Here is a 22,887-nt window from a genome sequence, read left to right as displayed (position 1 = left end):
TGTGTTAAGGCAGGAAGTCTGTGTGGAGTTTGCACTTTCTCCCCGTGTCTGCGTGGGTTTCCTCCAAGTGTTCCGGTTTCTATCCACACTCGAAAGATCTACAGGTTGAGCCATACTCAATTGCCCCTCAGCGTTTCAAGATGTGTAGGTTTAGGGGACTCGCAGAGTAAATACTTGGGGTTAAGGGAATAGGGCCTGGGTAAGATGCTCTGTCTGAGAGTCAGTGCAGATTCGATGGGCTGAATGGCCTCCTTCTGCACTGTAGGTATTCTAGGATTCTTAGCGTTCCTTACCTGATAGGATTGCCTGCAATGAGATTGTCATAGTGCAAATATCCTCAAGTTTTGAAAAGAATCCACAGGTGTCCTGGAGTCCCACTGACTATGAGGGCAAGCAGATGTGAACAGCCACATGAGGCACCAGACTTTGGGCATGAAGTTGTAGAGGGGCAGTCTGGGGGGGTTGGAAAACAGTGGTTTCCAAACCCTGCAGTGGAAGGTGGAGTGGAAATGAGAGCCAGAAGCCAGGATGGTGGACACTCTAGACTGTGAACATTCACACATAGCAAGAATGATAAGTCTGTCTCACAGGAAATAAGTTGATGTGTACAGGGAGTGCAAGCCATTAGCAAAGACTTTGAATATATATCCATGCTCTGAAACTGGAATACAGAATAAAAGGCTAGTAATGGGGGTTGGCTGTCTCACACACCTTGATGCTCTAACATAGCTTGAACTGATTGTGCTTACATCCATGAGCTGGATCTAATCTATTGTAAACTTGACAGAAAAATCTAAATATAAACTTCCTGCTGAAAATTCCTTGCCACGAGAATGCACGGTGTTGCAGAAGGCAACTTAGTGACTTACCCAACTTGATGAATGTGCGTTCCTTTACTGGTCGGGCTGGCTGGCGCGGACTGCGTGAGATTCGTGGAATCTAGGATACGTTGTGGCCGGGCATTAACTGTCGCCTGCGGGGAAACATTGATCAAAATTTTATACCATGACGAATTCATGTAGCAAGCATTAATACATCATACAGAAATGATAGGTCACATTTAGCCATTCCACTTTACTGGAATAAATGTACCAAAAATGACCAAAGACCCCCAAATCTTGGACATCATCGATGCTGCGTTACTCCAAAGGTAAGATAGGAGTTTTTAACATAAATATAATTTTGCTTCATCAGAATTATGAAAACACCAAGTGATTTTGGTGTTTTTAGTTTGAAAATTAGTTGGTAAGCATAGCTAATTCACAAAGGTTATTTCCAGGAGGGGTTTGATTCTGAGCAGCAATATTTTCCTGTTTAAATGATTTTGACATTATGCAGGCCGAGAAGCTCAGCACCGTGCACAATATTTCTTCCAGAATTTTCAAAATTTCAGTGAAAACTAAAAATTAAATTATTCATATAAATTCCATTTCTGCACTCCTTTCAAAAAATGCCATTTCATTTCGGAATAACATTCAACAAAATTAATATCCGCGGAGACGGGAAAGAAACATCAAACAGGTCGAGCAGTTGGTATTTCATACAGTGTTCCAGAAAGTCAAAGTTCAAAATGTTAGATTAGCAGATTTTAATCAATTATAATCAGCAGCAAGATAAAATTCTAAATAGCAAATGGTGCAGTAGCCTGATCGGATCGAACCCTGCACACTGGGGCCGCCTCTGCTCAGAGTCAAAAGAAAACCATTCAAATCATTGAGGTAGTATTGAAAAAAGCAATGTAATCAATCCCCAATATCAGGGGATTGAGCCACAGAGAAAACATTTGCTTTTCAGACTTGAAGGAAAAGCAGCAAAGATGGATACACGGTCTTAAAAGGCATGGGAAAGTTTAGTCCAGAATAAGGCATAAATTTGTTTCGAGTTTATTTTATTAGTATCACAAGTAGGCTTACATTAACACTGCAATGAAATTGCTGTGAAAATAGCCTAGTCGCCACACTCCGGCACCCTTTTGGGTACATGGAGGGAAATTTTAACATGACTAATCCATCTAACCAGCACATCTTAGGGACAACACGGTGGCACAGTGGTTAGCATTGTTGCCTCACAGCGCCAGAGACCCGGTTCAATTCCAGCCTCGGGTCACTGTCTGCGTGGGTTTCCCCAGGGTGCTCCGGTTTCCTCCCATAGTCCAAAGATGTGCGGGTTAGGTTGACTGGCCATGCTAAATTGACCCTAGTGTCAAGGGATTAGCAGGGTAAATACATGGGATTATGGGAATAGGGCCTGGGTGGGATTGCGATCAATGCAGACCCGATGGGCCAAATGGCCTTATTCTGCACTGTCGGGATTCTATGATCTTTTGAACTGTGGAAGGAAACAGGAGCACCTGGAGGAAACCTGCGCTGACACAGGGAGAACATGCATACTCCGCATAGACAGTGACCCAAGCTGAGAATCGAACCCGGGTCCCTGGCGCTGAGGGGCAACAGTGCCACCATGCCGCCCAAATTACACTAACAGTTAAACAAGAGGGTTCAATGAATAAGTATGTATGTCAGTGATTTTTAATTCATTGGTTTGAAACTTGTACTTGAGCTTTTAAGAACAGACCTTTTAAAACAATAGAAGTGTGACTGGAAATCACAGCCCCAATTTACATGACTATGCTGTCCACCATCTACTTCATTAGGATGGGGACACCAGGTCTGCGAAAACCCCACCAGAGATGGTGAACTCTCAAAGAATGTGAAATACACCATCTTCAGTCCTGTTATCAAGGTATTAAGTCAAGCATCTGATATTCAACTGTTGAAGACGGGATATTAAATCTAATCACTTGGGTCATGAGACAATGGATGAGGTAACTTTGCAGGTATGAGCTAACCAAGTTTCTTCTGGATAATGTGAACAACAGCCTTAACAACAGTCAACAGTGAAGAGAGCAAATCACATGACTGGCCAACCCCTTTATGTGTGATAAAGGCGACAGATTTTGCAGAGTGCATACTGAGATGCTGATGAACTGAGGAGAGGTAGCTGAAGCTGTTGAGCCTTGCCCTTTCTCCCCTTGCTTCCTGGCAAGCTTCTAGCCATTCCCACTGAAACAGAGGCCAACCAACAGAATACCTTCTGCGATAGAGACATTTAGAAAACAGAAATTCTGCTCAACACCATCGTCAGTAAGAAGTCTCACAACACCAGGTTAAAGTCCAACAGTTTTATTTGGTGGCATAAGCCACAAGCTTTCGGAGCGCTGCCCCTTCATCAGGTGAGTCCCAGAGGAATGACCAAATTAACTAGCTGAAACTTTAAACTGAGACAACAGGACCACCTACCAACTTCTGAGCAATGAACCAGAGTGCGCGTGCGTGCATGTGCATGTACACGCATGTGGGGGGAATTTGGTACATATTTTATTAGTTTACCCACATTAGTGCAAGTACAATAAAATTAACGTCTTTCTTTGTTAAACCCAAGAAAACCTGTCCAAGTGATTATTTTATGATTACAGCACACACGGGTAAGCATTTACAGAATTGGCAAATATATTCTTGTAAATTAAAAAGAAAACTGTGTCATCAAACAAAAGGAGTGGAACCATTCTACCCCTCCTCACCTGGTTGTAATGAACTGACATCAAAAAATTCTTCCGTTCACAGGAGTAACATGGAATGGATTTCAAGAAGCAAAAAGCACTCCATTATTTTACAGCTGCAATATAAACAAGTCAACCTTTTCTTTGTGCTGAACAAGACAGCAGTCTCCCACATTTAAATGACACTGACCTCGGACTATCTACTGCAAATCTGCATGTTTTTACCAATACTATCTGCAATCTAGATATACAACCAATCCTTGGGAGACTCAGCGTCCTTAACTACAACTACTGGCACTGCCTCCCCAATTTGGCTAATAATCTATGACTATTTATCCTCCTATTTGGTGAGGAAGTTATTAAATGTTTTCTAAAAATTCAGTGGTTGGACTACATCCACATCAACAAGTAAAAATCATTTCCTGAACACATATATCAATAAACTTTCAGACAAGGTCGGCACAGTGGTTAGCACTACTGCCTTACAGCACCAGGGACCCGGGTTCATTTCCGGCCTCGGGTGACTGACTGTGCAGAGTCTGCACGTTCTCCCTGTGTTTGCGTGGGTTTCCTCCGACACTTCAAAGATGTGCGGGTTAGGTTGATTGGCCACGCGAATTTGACCATTAGTGTCAGAAGGATTAGCAGGGCAAATATGTGGGGTTATGGGTATTGGGCCTGGGTGGGAGTGCGGTTGGTGCATGCTCGATGGGCCTAATGGCCTCCTCCTTCATTGTAGGGATTCTATGATCTACCCAATTCAATAAGCCAAGTATCAAGAGGATTCATCTCATGTCATATTTTTAGTTAAAAGTTATCGAGCAGTCAAATATGGCAAGCTGCTATCATCTGCCTCTCGTCATGCTTACATTATTTAAAATCAGCTTTTAAAATGTCTGATTATTTTTTCAGATGTTTTAAAACTACTTAGAACAATTATGTTGTTGAGACATTTACAGCTATTTATAATCTAACTAATTTGTTAGATTCAAGTCTGGAATCAGAATAGATAATAATTAATTTTGGAAGCCAATGACAACTCAGCAAATCCAGTTCAGTATTAAATTCAAATCTAGATTTGTGCCTATAAATGGGTTACTGGCAAAGTGGCTAATATTATGGAGATCAATTATTTCAACCTAAATTATCAATGAGTGCCAGCGATGGCTGGGATGAGTTATTACTAACAAAAGCAGAGCCTCTCAGCTCCAGACCTCATTACAACCTTGGTCTATATATGGGCAAAAGGACTCATTTCCAGAGGTGAGGGGAGAGTGATTACCCTTGGCATCAAGGCCAGATTAGATAAAGTGAGGCATCGAGGAGCCCCCGCAAAATTGGAACTGGGGTTAAACACTCCACTGGTTGGAGTTACATTTTGCATAAAGGAAGATAGCCTTAATTGTTTAAGGTCAATCATCAGTGTCTCAGGACACTGCTGCAGCAGTTACTCAGCATGCTGTCCTTGGGCCAACCATCTTCAACAGCATCAATGATCTATCTCCATCATAAGGTCAGAAGTGGGGGTGTTCACTGATGAATGCGGTGTTCAGTACCACTCAAAACTCCTCAGATACTAGAATAGTCCACATTTGCTTGCAATATTCAAGCGTGGGCTGATAAGTGGCAAGTGTCAGGCAATGACCATCCGAAACAAGAATGAATCTAACCCGACCGCCCGCCATGGCTGGAACCCCATAAACATCCTGGGAGTTACCATTGATCAGAAATTGAATTGAGCAGCCGTAGGCATACTGTGGCTATGACAGTAGGTTAGAGGCTGAGAATTCTCTGGAAGGCAAATCACCTTCTGATCCCCAAAGCCTGTCCATCATCAACAAGGCATAAGTCAGGGTTGCGATAGAATACTCTCCAATTGCCTAGATGAGTGCAGCTCCAGGAAACTCGACAGCATCCGGGATAAAATAACCCACTTGGTTGGCACTCATTCACCACCTTAAATATTGACTGCCACCATGACTAACACACACTGGCAGAAATGTGCACCATCTATAAGATGCACTGCAATAAGCTTCCTTCAGTGACAACTTCCAAGCCTATGACCTCGACCATCTGGAAAGACAAGCGCAGCAGATGAATGCAGGTTCCCCTCCACGCCACACACCATCCTCACTTGCAGCTATATTGTTGTTCCTTCACTATTGTTGGGTGAAAATCTCAGAACTCCCTGCCTAACCGCACTGTGGTGTAACTATACCACACGGAGACCAGTGGCTCACCACCACCAAGGGCAACTAGGGATGAGTAACAAATGCTGGCCTGTCAGCAACACTCACATCCCATGGAAGACTAATACAAAAAGCATACTAATGACCATAAAATAGAATTTAAACATGCCGTGATATCAAGAAATGTGGACAGTCCCAGCATTTTTATAAACATTTCAACGTTCTTCAGATCAGTGTTATGCTGTCCGTGTATCAAGGCAAAGATGGCCACATTCATCATTTGGAGTGTTTGGTAGGGTTCTGGGTATGTATTTGCTAAGGCCAATCTGCTCCCAGAAACCTCTGCAGAAAATAGGACAGGATACCACAGACGATTGAGTTTTGGTTAAGTTGATGGCTTGGGATTTCCGCTCCTTGTGTTTTGTCTCTGCTTTGGACATGTGCTTGCTTTTAAAGGAGGCTGGATGTTTTTTTATTTGGGTGAACCAGGTGCAGCGATTTTGGGCATGTTTCTCCAAGGTCCCAGGGTCCCATTTCCTCAGAAAGCCTTCAGAATGTTCTTGTCGCACTTCCTATGGCAGCGTACTTCAGACTCAATCTCTCCACAGGCGATTCTCTGTTGTGAGCGACAAGCATTCTGGCTACATGACCATCCCACATTAGTTGGACTGTCTCAATATGGTATGAATCCTTGGCATGCCAACATGGTTGAGCACCTTAGTGTCTGGCATATTGTCCTAACATCTGAAGCTTCTGAAGGGAGTTCAACTAGTGAAACTAGTCGACTTTGACAGCATTAATGCTGACACATGGTCCATGTCTCGCATGCTTAGAGCAGAGTGGGCAGGACTATTGCTCCATAGAATTTCAGTTTGGTAGGCAGACCTTACTCCTCTTCACCCCAGAACCAAGTCCATCAAAGGCTACACTTGCTTTGCCACATCATTGAGATAGATAGATCGAGAGTGTGTGCTGCTGCAATAAGTGAACCTGCTGACAGGTTCTGGTCATGGACTGAAATCTTGGGCTTGAGATAGGGCTTTCCTGCAGCAGGTTGGTGTATTATTTCTGTTTTCTTTGTGCTGATCATAGGGCTGAAGTTGTCACATGCCCCAGAGAACAAGTCCATGTAACATTGCACATCCAGCTCTGAACCAGCCACTAGTGGATAGTCATCAGCAAACAGGAAATCGTACTCTATGTCCTTGGAAACCTTTGACTGGAGGTGTCTGAGATTGAGCAGCTTCCTGTCCATGCGATATCTATTTTCAATGCCAGGATTGATAGCAAGAAGTTTAACAACACCAGGTTAAAGTCCAACAGGTTTATTTGGTAGCAAAAGCCACACAAGCTAAAGCTTATTGTGTTTACCCCAGTCCAACACCGGCATCTCCACATCAGGATCGATAGCATCAGAGAGCATGGTGGCAAAGAACATGCTGATGAGGGTTGGTGCTGGCACATGGCTCTGTTTAACTCCATTAGTGACTGTGAATGAATCAGAAGATTCACCATCATGCAGGACGCATCGCCGTCATGGAACTGTGGAACCACTGTGACAAATTTCTCAGGGCAGCTGAATTTCTCCATTAGCCTTGGTTGGCTCAACAAATGCGGTGCAGAAGCTGTTGTTCTGTCCTTGGCATTCCTCCTGCAGCTGCCTAATTGCAAACGCCTTCAGATCATAGAGTCCTACAGTGCAGGAGGAGGCCATTTGGCCTATCGAGGCTGCACCCCAGCCACAATCATCAGTAACCAAATGATGCAAAAAAAAAAACACTTCCACAAAACTTCCATGGGTTTGCAGGAGCTGAGCAAGAAATGCATCAGATAGAACAAAGCTTTTTAAAATGCGCCGTATGTGTTAATGATAGTTATGCTCGATAAATCTGATGGTTTTTACAGTATGGCCCACTATCTGCACCATCATTACTCTTGCTCACAATGGATTAAAATGTTTTTGCAGTGCTTCCATGGTTGTCAAGGAGGTTTCTTTTTTTTTCACGCTCAATAAATGCTGAGGTAAAATGCGTAGGAAGTTGGTCAGCATCGTCTGCCAAGCTGGGTTCCTCACATCCATGCTTTTCAGACTAGCTGTCACCCTCCAAATACTTACTAAAACTGCAGGTTTGTATACACTCAGAAGCATTTCACAAATCACTAATTACTTTGCAGTTTTTCCTCATTAGTTCTTAATTCATGACATATATTTCCCAAACTTCAAATAAAATTACTGAAATTTTAAAATGCTTGCTCTTGCCTTTTGATTTTAACTGCGATTTAAACCACGTTTCAGTCAATGCTGTCGTTCATCAAAATGGGGTTGTTTTACTTAGAACAGAGAAGTGGGGTGGGGGGGATATGATTGAGGTGTACAAAATTATCAGGGACTTAGATAGGATATATAGAAAGATACTTTTCCCCTTGGTAGAGGGGCCAGTAACCAGGGAGCATTTTGCCTCAGTAGACCAGTCAATAACCAAGGGGCACAGATTTAAGATAAGGGGCAGGAGATTCACAGAGATCTTCACAGAATCCTGCAGTGCAGAAGGAGGCCATTCAGCCCATCGAGTCTTCAGCGACCACAATCCCACCCAGGCGCCATTCCCATAACCACATGTATTTACACTAGCTAGTCCCCCTGACACTAAGGGGCAATTTAGCATGGCCAATCCACCTAACCCGCATATCTTTGGACTGCGGGAGGAAACCGGAGCAGCCGGAGGAAACCCACGCAGACACAGGGAGAATGTGCAAACTCCACACAGATAGTGACCCGAGCCGGGAATTGAACCCGGGTCCCTGGCGCTGAGAGGCAGCAGTGCTAACCACTGTGCCACCGTGCCGCAGAAGGGGATTTGAGGAAAAACATTTTCACCCAGAGGGTGGTGGGAAACTGGAATTCACTGCCAGAAAGAGCGGTAGAGGCGGGAACCCTCACAACATTTAAGCAGCAATGAGATGAGCACTTGAAATGCCATAGCATACAAGGCCTCGGACCAAGTGCTGGAAAATGGGATTAGAATAGATAGGTGCTTGATGGCTGGCGCAGACACGATGGGCCAAAGGGTCTCTTTTTGCGCTGTAAATCCTTTGACCATGACTCTCTCACCTGATGAATGAAATGTGCTTGGGAGGCCGAAGATTCTTCGTGCCACCTACTGCATCAAGTCAGATACAGAGCAAACTTCTTCTCTGCTCAAAGATATCAGCATGTGTCACTCTCCTGTATTTTTATACGTCAGTAGACATGATCTTTTGCAGATGTGCATAACACTAAATATAAGAACTGTGCCTTTAGCTTTATACCAAAGAGTTAGGATTCTAAATACAGTCTGATGTCTTTGCTAGATACAAAATGGAAGATGGGGGAGCGCGCTGTGAGAAAACGCACATATCCATTAATCAAAAATAAACACTCTTTTGGTCACATATAAATTAAATTACATTCTATAATGGCTACAAAAGCAGTGTGTTACTTTCATTGGAAATCTAAGAAATCTTCCTGGCATTATTCCTTTAGTCATAATTGACTGACACGATTCTTGAAAGGACAAAGGCATTAAGCTGCAAGCATTTCGGTGGAGACCAGTTATAACCAACACATCCAGCCTTCTTGGTCAGTTATGGCTCAGCATAATCTACAGCTAACAGCTCATTCTGAAACACTGCACATTATGCGCTTCGGAAAGAACGGACTCGAGACTATTTCAATAGTCACGACTTCCATTGAAACATACTTGATTTGGTTTCGCTATACTTAGTTTATCTTTCAGTTTTCAAAGTTTAAAGTTTTTAAAAGTTTATTTATTGTCACAAGTAGGCTTACATTAACACTGCAATGAAGTTACTGTGAAAATCCCTTAGTCGCCACACTCCTGTTCAGGTACACTGAGGGAGAATTTAGCATGGCCAATACACCTAACCAGCACGGCTACCCTGAAACTCTCAGGTCATTTTCACTCTCGGGTTTTGTACTCCTGGTGGCCACTGTCCCAGCTTCCACTGCAGCACAGACGGAAGCCACGTGACATCTCAGTGTTGCAGCGGAAGCTCAGATGGAGGTCTAAATGCTGCCAGAGTTGCGTATCTCAGTGGCCAAAGGAGCATGCCTGGCAGTCCAGCAATTTCCCTCAGGCAGATTGTTGAGGACCACCAGGAGAAATTGGCAGTGGCACCATGGGGAATGCTGCCCTCTCTCAGGATGGCAGCGATCATTCTTGCTTATTGCCACTCTGACAACACCATGTCTGGTGTCTCAGCCAGCTCGACCAGATTGCTGCCACCCACGCAGAGGTTGTGTAGTCTGAAAGTTGGACCTTCAAGGCCCAAGAGCTGGACTAGGGTCCTCTGCAAGGCTATCTATTGTATCCCTCATAATGAAAATCAGCAGCCTTCCACCAGCCATGTTGCAGCCACTGGAGTAGCCATACATAGGAGCACTAGACCAGGCAAAAGCACCTGTAAGTATGCATTGCACAAGGATGGGGGGAGGAGAGGATACTTACCTTCCTTTTACAATGTACATGATATATTGCTGGGAAAATGGTTGGTTTTAAATATTCTCACGGAGAAGTTTAAAGGACGTGTTATGCTATACTACTAGCCATTCCAACAACATGAAGTACATGTTCTATAGATTGTTCAAAAATGAAAATAATCAGCAGCAGCTATTTTCAATATTCTAGCTCAAATGAATAACCTACAAGAAAAAGCTGTTCAAAAGCAAAAGCTTCCCCCCTACAAAGGCTTCTATTTTAATGATTCATTAGCTGTAGAATTTCAACTTTATCCATACAAGCAGAGAAGGAGAGACAAGTAAAAGCACTCAGATTCCCACAGCTCTGAATTTTGAAAATCACTCTGATCTTCTCCACGGTATCTCTGGAGACAGTCTTTCTATTTTCAAAGAAGTGGCAGAGATTTCTAGAGCTCCAGATGTACATGTACGTGCATTCAATGTGGGCATCTTGTACTGTACGGACTACATAATTTCATTGATCAGCCTCTCATCCAAAGGTAAAAATGTCACCTCATATCATTGCTAATATATTCGCAGACAGCTTTAAACCCAAGGCCAAAATTCATGGTGAACCAGCGATCCTTACAAGACATCCCACTTTGGTCACAATGTGGGATTTCTGAGTATGCTCCTATTATGGGAGTTTGAGGGATGAGACTGGTGTAGTAAGTGATCAAAATTCTGCTCTTGAGCTCAGCCTAGCTCTCAGAAGGCTACAACCAAGGAGAGTCAGGTCTGAAAGATTCAGATTAGGGCTCAGACATGACAGCTGAACCACCATCCAGGATACAACGGAAGACAGTTCAATCTTCTAATGATCATTCACTTGGTGCTCCCGTGACAACTCCATCAATTGAATCCTTTGGAATGATTGTCAAATAAGGCTGGGGTGTTCTTGGGTGAGGATTGTCTGTGGGACTGAATGCTAACACTATAGAGTCTGCAGACAGCAGTGAGAGGGTGTACTCGCGCATGGGGGGATTCAGTTTTAATCGCCAGCTGTTGTACAGAAGGCAAGGTCATTCTTAAAATCAGAATATGATAATCCACCACTGCCAAACTGTGAAGCAAGTTCATTACTTTCTCTATTTAGGAGAAGCTAGGTTAAGCGGAGTGGAACAAGGAGCTTTGATTATGATTGCCACTTTATGTTTTTTAAGTTTTTCAAGTTTTTAGGTGTTCAGATCACCAACAACCTGTCCTGGTCCCCCCATGACGACCATAATTAAGAAAGCCGACCAACACCTCTACTTTCTCAGAAGACTAGGGAAATTTGGCACGTCAGCTACGACTCTCACCAACTTTTACAGATGCACCATAGAAAGCATTCTTTCTGGTTGTACCACAGCTCAGTATGGCTCCTGCTGTGCCCAAGGCCGCAAAGAACTACAAAAGGTCGTGAATGTAGCCCAACCATCATGCAAACCAGCCTCACATCCATTGACTCTGTCTACACTTCCCGCTGCCTCGGCAAAGCAGCCATCATAATTAAGGACCCCACGCATCCCGGACATTCTCTCTTCCATCTTCTTCCGTCGGGAGAAAGATGCACAAGTCTGAGGTCATGTACCAACCGACTCTTCCCTGCTGCTGTCAGACTTTTGAATGGACTTACCTTGCATTAAGTTGATCTTTCTCTAAACCCTAGCTATGACTGTAACACTACATTCTGCACTCTCTCCTTTCCTTCTCTATGAACGGTATGTTTTGTCTGTATAGTGTGCAAGAAACAATACTTTTCACTATATGCTAATACATGCAACAATAATAAATCAAATCAAATGTCAGAATGCTTTGAAAGAAAGCAATTTCCTGATTGAGATCTTGCCTTGATTTGGTTTTTCATCCTTGGCAGGAATCGAAGAAACATTCATGCAAGCAACCACTGTCCAGAGGGATGCTACTGTTACATCCAAGATTTATTTTATCATACATGTCAATACAGGACAGTGAGAGATAACTTCCGCAAAAGACAGACATTTTACAGAAGTGACTGATGCCACTTAATGCAACAAAGATCTGAACCAACATTTTCATTACCCTTGCCATTTTCTTCTTTACGAGACACACCTATCTTCTCCTCCCGCCCCCGCCAGTCCACCTCCGATAGATATAACGCTTTGTTTGATGTGTGTTCAAAGCTCAATATTCTTGCCTCAAAATCCATATTATTAGATCAGCTTAAGGAGGGCTCAAAAAGTCATATAATGACAGATACGAGAAAACTACTGAACTGCCTGTGGGTGGATACTCAGCTTTAAGAATAGTAATGTGTTTTAATGCATTTTTATTAAGTTAGAAACAGCTAATCTCACGACTGTTTAGTCATAAACAGTATATTGAAAAAATAATTTAAAAAGTATTTTATTTAACAGCATGAATGTTATTCATACATACAATCATGTACATAAATGCAGACACACAAATGATGCATCATATTTTACATTCACCTGAATCAAAAGGCAGCCTTTATATAACACTCACCTCAGCATTTCCACGATGCTGCACTAAAATGTCAGCCTAGTTAATGTATTCAAGCTATTAAATGGGGTTTGAACCCATAACGTACTGGTTCAGGCCTGAGCTTGCTATCAGCTGAACCAAGTTGACACTTTGGGAGGAAACTGGAGGGGGCACTTTTACACAGTTACTGTTCTCAGGCACAGTGGTTAGCATGCTGACCCACAGCACCAGGGACCCGACTTCAATTCCAGCCTTGGTCACTATCTGTGCGGAGTCTGCACGGGTTTCCTCTGGGTGCTCCGGTTTCGTGCCACAGTCCAAAGAGGTGCGGGTTAGGTGATTGGCCATGCTAAATTGTCCCCTGGTGTCAGGGAGATTGAAGAAGGGGCTGAAGAAGGGGCTTGGGGCTCCGAAAGCTTGTGTGGCTTTTGCTACCAAATAAACCTGTTGGACTTTAACCTGGTGTTGTTAAACTTCTTACTGTGTCAGGGAGATTAACAGGGGTTTGGGGAGTATCCACCCACAGGCAGTTCAGTAGTTTTCTCGTATCTGTCATTATATGACTTTTGGGGCCCTCCTTAAGCTGATCTAATAATATGGATTTTGAGGCAAGAACATTGAGCTTTGAACACATGTCAAACAAAGCGTTATATCTATCGGAGGTGGTGTGGCGGGAGTGGGAGGAGAAGATAAATGTGTAACGAAGTAAATGGCAAGAGTAGTGGAAATGTTGGTTCAGATCTTTGTTGCATTAAGATGACCTGGGTGGGATTATTGTCGGTGGAGGCTCGATGGGCCAAATGACCTCCTTCTGCACTGTAGGGATTCTATGATTCATTCAGTATTTAACGAATGCCACTACTGTCCACCATACCTTGTAAGCTGTGTTGTTGAGCACCTTCATAGCGAGGTCTGAAACTTCTGGGAAAGGATCAGCAGCCAGATGAAGCAAAACACGCCAGATCTGGGTGTAGACACTGTTGAATGATACACCTATAATGAGAAAATGCAATTCCTTAGTTAATCAGTGGGAATTCACTCATTGATACATCAGATTAAAAATTAAACTGGATATATTTAGCCCCGTTCACCTCTCATTCCTTCTTTTGCAAGTTGCCTTTGTAATGGTTTGGCACTCAATATTTGACTTTTTAAATTCTTAATCAACAATGAACTTTATTTGCAAATCAGCAGCAATTCCACAAACTATTCTAAAAATGCTACATACATGAAACATTGGCAACTTTGCCAGAATCTGAGATGAACTTCACAGGAAAGTACACAAGTGAAGTAATTAATGATCCACAGTGCTACAAAGACCTCCGGTACTTTTATTCCACACTGTTATGGAACTCATTAGTTGAATGCTTGAAGCCAATTCTCTCCTATCCCGGTAATAAAATAGATTTTGACCCAATACATCACTCAGAGCATTAACAGCATATAATTATTGCGATGCCGGAGGGTACGCATAAATAATTCAGCAAGTAAACAATTGATAATGAAACTGCAATAAAGAATTTGGCAGCTAAATGCAGATTAGAATAGAAAAGATTAAAATTACACGGCAATAAACAAACTGCTACTAAATTCACCTCTTTCGGACAAAAATGACCAAAAATCGATACTTAAGTAAGAGACGACACTATTTATAGCAAAAGTTATTTGGTGCAGCATATTGCTCACAGATTTCTGCTGCCTCTGGGACATGTTAAGCAAAATTGTAGCATTTGAGCAGCACATCACACAATGTGTTGCGTGCAATAATTTCTGGGTTGAAGCCCATGGAATTAATGACACACCAGCAGCACAGATACTAAATTGGAGAAGAAACAGAGAGCAGGGAGAGTCTGGGCGAATGGTTGTTTTTAAATTTGGAACGAAGTAGAGTGCTATCCTTGAGGGATCTGCATTCGGACCATGGCCCTTTTGGTACAGGGGGCACAATTCATTAGTTTGCAGTGTTAAACAGTGAGGAGGATAGTAGCAGGCTTCTGAAGGGCAGAGATAGATTGGTGAAATGTGCAGGCAAAATGGCAGATGGAATTTAATGCAGAGCAGGAAATAAGGAGAAATTGTTTCCACGAACAAGTTGGTTGGTAACCAGGTGACAGGATTAGGGCGGCACGATGGCACAGTGGTTAGCATTGCTGCCTCACAGCGCCAGGGACCTGAGTTCAATTCCGGCCTTAGGTTACTGTCTGTGTGGAGTTTGCACATTCTCCCCGTGTCTGCATGGGTTTCCTCCCACAGTCCAAAGATGTGAGGGTTAGGTGGATTGGCCAGGCTAAATTGCTCCTTAGTGTCAGGGGGATTAGCTAGGATAAATGTATGAGGTTATGGGGATAGGGTCTGGGTGGGATTGTGATCGGTGCAGACTCGATGGGCCAAATGGCCTCCTTCTGCACTGTATGATTCTATGATTTATGATAATTGGCATCATCACCAACGAGGCAATGTTTTTAAAACTTAAAACCACAGCATGTTATGATCTGGAACACAGTCTGAAAGCAGATTCAATAATGGCTTTCAGAGGAAATTGCATATATATCTGATAAAGAAAAAACATGCATGAGGAAGAAAAACTAATTCGAAGAGCTGCTACTAACATGACAGATCAAGTGGTTGTCTTCTATGCTGCAAGATTTTACAATTCTATGTCATGTGTGAAGAAAACGCTAATTAATTTGATATTTTGAGCGTTTATTGTGTTATTCTGTGAAGCAGGCTTGTAGGGTGTGTGCGTGTGTGTGTGACTAACTTAATTAAACTGAAGTTGGGTTGCAAGATTTAGAACAAAGGATCTCGGCGTGAAAGGCAGGCACTTGAAGTAAACAGGGTCAAGTTGGATGCTCCACAGGTAAATGACAAATGGGTAGAAAATTTCATTCGGAGATAAAGAAGGTTTGCTGTCGTGAATTGTTAAATTTTCAAAGAAAGTAAAAAGGGGTTTAAAGCTGGGAAATGGTCATAAATAAATGAGGCAAAGTTATTAAGTTTTATTTTATCTGAAAGTGTTGGTCATAAGGAGAACATAAAATATTTTTGTATCCTGGGAAAAGTAAATTTCAAACAAGAAAAGGATGGAAGAGAAAAAAAACATATTTAAAGAGAGGCTGGGAGCTGTGCGGAGGAGTGGCCGTGTCAGATATCCTGGAGTGTGCTGAGCTGGGAGAGAGCTGTGAAAAAAAAAAGCAAAGCGAAGCAGTTTTCACCCAACCCAGAAAACAGTCTGTTTTTTCAGAAAGCAAGGTTTTGTTTGAAAGTTTTTGGGATTATCTCATAACAGAGTAGGCTAGGGAGGGAGGCGCCCTTGAACATCTGTTTCCAACAGCAATAGTGGACTATGCCTTGTTGTAATATTTCTTGTTTTTTTAAATAGATGTAAGGGACTGCTGCCTAAAGGGGCGTTTATTTGTGAATCTAACCAAGTAGGAATTTTTTGGGGGAATGTTCTGTTAGACTATTTTATTAACTGTGTAAATGTAACCTTGTGTGTTTAACGTTTCTTTTTTTTTAAATGAATGTTTTAATTTAAAATATTTAAAATCTCCAAAAGTGTTACCAGAATTTATGGCTTCTGACTTCAGCACAGATAGCTTCTTGTAGCAAAAATAACAATAGAAAATAGTTGTGATAGCTTGCCAAGTTTCTCTTCGAGATTTGGCTTGTATGGCACCTACCAACTTCCGGATCATAATCTATTCTAAGCCAAATCACCGGTCTTTTTTATTAAGAAAACCCAAAGCAACTTAATCAAAAGTGGAGGCCACATCAGGTTCTACAAATACCTCAAATATTTGAGATAGTTTCTTTACAAATTGCAAGTTGTTTCTGCACAAATAATGCAAGAGAAAGGCAGCATGTTGTGGAGATAACAAGGTGAGAGTTTCCATGGTTTAAACATCAGGTTAAACCATGAATCAAGCTCGTTCTACTTCCATTTCCAGGAAAATCGAACACATCCAGTCTGAGAAGCAAACTAATCAACAATCATGGATTTCAGTCAGGAGATGGCCAGATCCAATTAAATCACGTTCAACAACAACTGTGGATACACAACTTTGTTGAATGGTACCATTTTCAGAACTTTCTGTGCATGAGAAAATCTGAGACTTTGCAATAATTAAAGTTCTAGCACGTGCAATCAAATTTATAAGTCTGTGTATGTGAGACTATCAGACTACTAGAAAGACAGCCTAGTGTCAGCTGTAAAAATATAAATAATTACATTTTCTTCACAAAAAGTAAGATTTTGCGAAATAACTTAAATCTGTACCTAATTGCACAGGTTGAATAAAAATTCTGACTTCTGGTTAGTTACAATAAAAGTGTCTGCAACTTTAGCACATCTTCAAAAGTTGACTAAGGTGTGATAGTTTATAGATATCTTCTTGCATTTCATCTTTAATAAGCTACTGCAAAGCTTTCGCCTCTGGAGAAGCATGCTCATCAATGTTATGCCAACAACAAAAGCTTCTGAAAATAGTATGCAGGTTGCCGACATCTAAGTGACATTTTGTAATAGGAAGTATTTGATCAGAGTGGTGATGTATGTGAAATGGCAAACTTCTGAGAAGTAATTAAAAGTCAGTGCGATCAAGTTGAAACTACTTCAGAACACTTAATTGAAATAAATCAAGATAGTGACTGAAGCAGTTAGTTGATTAAGAAAAGTCTGCCTCAGGTGTACTTTGGAACAACTACTCTGTGTCCAGAAACCAGTGGGGAGAAGAAACCCCTTGGAGCTTAATAAACCTTGGATGTGTTGCCATCAGTATAAGGTAGATGAGGCAAGATAACATTTATAGTTGGGGAATAGGCTTCAAAAGAGCTAGATGAGGAAGAGGCAAAAACAAATCACAACACAACATCTCCAAAGGGGCCTGTGATCAGGGTTGAATATATTCATTCTAGTAAGGATTTTAAATATTTGAAAAGTATCTGTCCCGAGGCTTCTCTTGCTCGTAGCAAACAATAGGGCAGCACGGTGGCACAGTGGTTAGCACTGCTGCCTCACAGTGCCAGGGACCCAGACTGAATTTCAGCCTCGGATGACTGCGCATGTGGAGTTTCCATGTTCTACCTACGTCTGTGTGGGTTTCCTCCAGGCACTTCAATTCCTTCCCACAGTCAAAAGATGTGTGGTTTAAGTGGATTGGCCATGCTAGAATTGCCCCTTAGCGTCACAGGGACTAGCAGGGTAAATACGTGAGGTAACAAGGATGGGGCCTGGGTGGGATTGTGTTGGTGCAGGCTCGATGGGCCAAATAACCTCCTTGTGCACTGCAGGGATTCTATAACAACAGTTTCTTCAGACTTCCCTTTTAGCTCACCTTTTAAAGATACTACTTTGCTCACTCTCATTTGCACGGGCTCTAAAATCTGGACACCCTTGCTCTAATTACTGTTAACACAGTAAGAAGTCTCACAACACCAGGTTAAAGTCCAACAGGTTTATTTGGTAGCAAAATCCACTAGCTTTCGGAGCGCTGCCCCTGCGTCAGGCAAGTGGGAATTCTATTCACAAACAGGGCATATAAAGACACAAACTCAATTTACAAAATAATGATTGGAATGCGAGTCTTTACAGGTAATCAAGTCTTAAAGGTACAGACAATGTGAGTGGAGAGAGCGTTAAGCACAGGTTAAAGAGATGTGTATTGTCTCCAGACAGGACAGTAGCTCCGAAAGCTAGTGGCCTTTGCTACCAAATAAACTGTTGGAATTTAACCTGGTGTTGTGAGACTTCTTACTGTGTTTACCCCAGTCCAACGCCGGCATCTCCACATCCTAATTATGGTTACCAGAATTATACCCAGTACATCAAATGTAGGTGTTTAAAACGCAATAGCACTCTCGGTCTGAACAGAAATCATGTTTCATGTCTGAGACTGGACAAACTAATCACAATGGTCTGTCCCTGACTCAGCAGCAAGTGGTCGGATAACTATCAGGGGTGGAAGTCACAGCTTATCTTTCCCCATGGTCAGGAACAGAGGGCTGATTGCTGTTTTAGATGAAGTTTAGATGCTGCAGAGGCTAAAGCTGATTTAATGGCTCAGAACAACAGACAAGAACTGACCTTTGTCAATAATGCTATATTGTAGAAGGTGCCTAAGAGTGGGCTGGGTTGACTGAACATCGATTTCAAAGCTTTCAATGGAGAAGCATTGCATCTGAATATTATTGCAAATCAATTGTGAAGTCACCAAGAGTTCAGAGTTCTAACATTTGAAAGCAGACTTGAAATTTCTTCAAGCATTTAATGTGTGCTCCAAATGTCACAACCAACAACTTACATTTATGTAGCATCTTTAACGCAATAAGGGATCCTAAGATGCTTCACAGGAGTATAAAAGAACAAAGTATAACACCAAGTTACAAAAGGCGACATTCGGTCAGATGACCAAAAGCTTGGTCAAAAAGGTATATTTTAAGGAGTAACTTAAGGGAGGAAAGCAAAGTAGAGGGCGGGAAGAGGTGCACGGAGGGAATTCCTAGGCTTGGGGATTAGGTAACTGAAGGCACGGTTAAAATAGGGGATGTACAAGTGGCCAGAATTACAGGAACGTAGAAATGAGGAGTTGAAGCTAACTACAGAGACAGGAGAGGGCGAGGTCATGGAAGGATTTTTTGATTTGATTTATTATTGTCATATGTATTAGTATACAGTGAAAAGTATTGTTTCTTGTGTGCTATGCAGACAAAGCATGCCGTTCATAGAGAAGGAACGGGGAGAGTGCAGAATGGAGTGTTACAGTCACAGCTAGGGTGTAGAGAAAGATCAACTTAGTGCGAGGTAGGTCCATTCAAAAGTCTGATGGCAGCAGGGAAGAAGCTGTTCTTGAGTCGGTTGGTACGCGACCTCAGATTTTTGTATCTATTTTCCGACGGAAGGTGGTGGAAGAGAGAATGTCCTGGGTGCATGGGGTCCTTAATCATGCTGGCTACTTTTCCGAGGCAGAGTCAATGGATGGGAGGCTGGTTTGCGTGATGGATTGGGCTACATTCACGACCTTTTGTAGTTTCTTGCGGCCTTGGGCAGAGCAGGAGCCACACCAAGCTGTGATACAACCAGAAATAACGCTTTCTATGATGCATCTGTAAAAGTCGTAGCTAACATGCCAAATTTTCTTAGTCTTCTGAGAAAGTAGAGGCGTTGGTGGGCTTTCTTAACTATAGCGCTGGCATGGGGGACCAGGACAGGTTGTTGGTGATCTGGAACTCTAAATAAGATTTGAAAATAAGTTCTGGGATTTTACAATTAAGACGTCGCTTGATCAAGAGCCAATGTAGATCAGCGAGCATAAGTTTGATAGGGGAACTGGACTTGGTGCGAGATAAGACACGGAGGGCATAACGTGGGAGGTCAGCCAGGATTGCGTTGGAATAGTTAAGTCTAGAGGCAATGAGGGTACGAATGATGGATTCAGCAGCAGATGAGCAGAGACAGGAGTGAAATTGGGTGATATGAGGGAGGCTAAAACAGGCAGCATTATTGTTGGTACAAATATGACACCTCGGGTCAAATGTGACAGCAGGGTTGTGAACAGACTGGCTTAATCTCAGATTCCAGACATTGCTGGTACAAAGAATCATAGATTCCTACAGTGCAGAAGGAGGCCATTTAGCCCATCGAGTCTGCGTTGACCACAATCCCATCCAGACCCTAGCCCCATAACACCACATATTTACCCTAACTAGTTCCCCTGACACTAAGGGGCGATTTAGCATGGCCAATCCACCTAACCCGCACAATCTTTGGACATTCAACTGGAGATATAAACAGCTCAAAAACCGAGCACTCTCGCATCAATTTAGGACAAATACCTTGCTTTGTTCCTTCTTATGGCTCATGCACCCAAACAGTTGTAAAACACCAATGCTGTCACGCCAGGATTGGTCAAATTGGAAGAGAGCTTGACGTGGCAATGCCTGGCTTTCTATTGGCCACTGCTGAGAGATTTGAAAAGCACTGTAGACCAAACCTAAGTCTAAATGGCTTTAATTTGGATCCTGTAACTTTGAACAAAATCTAATCTGCAGAACGCACTAGCATGGTATTTAGGAAATCAATACCAGTTAACTACCATCACTGTAATGCCACAGCAATCAATTAGACCACTACTGTTCACAACAGAATTTCTGAAAAACCAGTTTTCAATCAATTATACACTTCGACATTATACATATATTACATATTTATATATTAGTGCATATACATCTGCTATAACTTTCTGAAAGGAAAAACAATTAGATTCATCATGGCACTGAGTAGGGAGAAAGCAGCTACTGCCCTACAGATGAATATTTACGTTTCTCTGAAGACTGGCTTGTTAAATGTGAAAGATTGTCAAAATGATGAATTATGCAGCTTTTTTTCTGCAAAAGAAGAGTTCCCATGGAGTCGCAACTGAATATTTAGAACACTTACATAATGTAAAAATGGAAGTGTTGCTGTTGAGTGTAATGTTTACATAATGTAGACACAAAGGACACTTTTTTTAAGGCTTTGCCCTTATAAACTTTATGATCTCATGTCAAAGAATGTAGGTTTGCACAGAACATTTAATCTCCAACATAACATGATCCTCACCTGTTTTTCAATTCTAAGGCCACCGCAAATAGTTCAATGTAGCCTGAAGCAAAGAAAGTTATTCTCCACAAATGAAAACAAAGGTACCTTACAGAATTTACCAAATAATGGAGGATTTATCATACTGTTGAATTGCAGCAAATCTGCCACTAGCTTGTGGTTGCCATTTATAATTCTCTCACATCTTGGGCTGCCATTTTCCACCAACCCACCATCAACACCCCCTCCGCTGACTCCCAGCAAAACTTCCAGGGTAACACAGAACTCTAACTCAGCCTGTCTATCCGTAGATTCAAACTGTTGAAAGTGTCAACATAAACCAGCGCACAGCCAACTTCTGGTACCTCAAGTGGCTGCTTTTCACGTGTCAGCCCTAACAAGGTAGATTGGTAGGTTACTTGACAGTATGGAGTATCTGAGCCAAGTTTGATGCCATCCTTGCCTGATATCATAGCCTTGCCCATTCCAATGGGAGTCATTAGTGAGAAAATCGCCCACATTTCGCTCTCCTCACCCACCTTCGCCAACTCAGACCAGCTAATTCAGTATAGACTCGGGGACAAACCTGGAGCTTTCCATTAAATATTTGACATTTAAGCCTACAACCGTCAAAGATGATGTTCAATCAGAAATTCAGTATGAAAATGAAATGGAGACGGAGTTAAAATTCATTGCTGAGGTGAGCTATCATTTGCACCCCATGCTTCAGAGCTTGAATTGTAATTATAACACCAGCAAGACAAAAGCTCTGGCCAATTACATAACAATTCATGATAATTAGGCCCAGCGGTTACACCGTTACTTTCTACACTATTAGAAATATTTTGCAAAAGGATTCATGCAAGTCATTTCAATTCAAACCAAGTAAATTAATGTTGCTGTAAACATATCTAATCTTAATGGCTTTCCATACTTTTGCTAAACGTACTAAATTTTCAATTCCAATTGTTATGAAGCTGCATATACAAGGTTAAAAATGTGGTGTTTGACAAAATGTAAATATTGAAAAGAAATGCTGAAACCAAAAGAAGAAATCATCTAGCATTGTCTCTTTAAAAACAGCTGTCTTTATGCTTGGAATTTTTAAATCGCAGAAAGAAGGCTGCAGAAGCCAATTTTGCAACATTGTGTCAAAAGCTTAGCAGCCAGTGTTCCAGCATAGCAGAACAGGCTTTCGAATTGGACCAACGATTTTAAAGCAAGCACTCAAAGACACAGAACCAATGGAATTCGAACGCGAGTGTTGTTGACAGCCTCAAGCCATCCAGGGTTGCAAGAATACTGAGAGGTAATTCCAGGTATTTACCCCGGACAAGGGGAAATAACAGAGTAATCTTGCCACCTCTTTAATCAGAAGGAGGGAGAGGTGAGTCTCTTACCATCGGAAAATAGATCGACTCGGAAGATGTGTCAGACCTGAACAGCAAAGACCTTCAGACTTCTAGCAAGTGCCTGGTTGTATACACATCCTTTTGAGAATGACTTGAATTTCTAAGCCTGTGTTTCATTCACGAGTCTTGTATTATTCAGACAGCATTTTATTGGGGAGTTTATT

The 22,887-nt window shown here is 42.1% G+C and overlaps 1 protein-coding gene across 3 annotated transcripts in view; it reads right to left on the bottom strand.

Annotated features, from left to right (window-relative positions):
• Window positions 1-22,887, bottom strand: part of rptor (regulatory associated protein of MTOR, complex 1) — a 440,065-nt gene that overhangs the window by 114,771 nt on the left and 302,407 nt on the right. For all 3 annotated transcript variants that reach the window (XR_013499184.1, XM_078225712.1, XM_078225713.1), the window contains exons 21-22: window positions 13,608-13,726; window positions 870-973 (exon numbers count right to left, since the gene is read on the bottom strand). Coding sequence is in view for 2 of the 3 variants with exons in the window: in XM_078225712.1 (XP_078081838.1) it covers window positions 870-973; window positions 13,608-13,726 (223 nt within the window). In the remaining variant the exon portion in view is untranslated. The remainder of the gene's footprint in view (window positions 1-869; window positions 974-13,607; window positions 13,727-22,887) is intronic.

The sequence above is a fragment of the Mustelus asterias genome, chromosome 12 (genome assembly GCF_964213995.1).
Source record: "Mustelus asterias chromosome 12, sMusAst1.hap1.1, whole genome shotgun sequence".
Taxonomy (NCBI): domain Eukaryota; kingdom Metazoa; phylum Chordata; class Chondrichthyes; order Carcharhiniformes; family Triakidae; genus Mustelus; species Mustelus asterias.
Note: the sequence above shows the minus strand (reverse complement) of the source record. Positions and strands in the feature narration are given on the sequence as shown.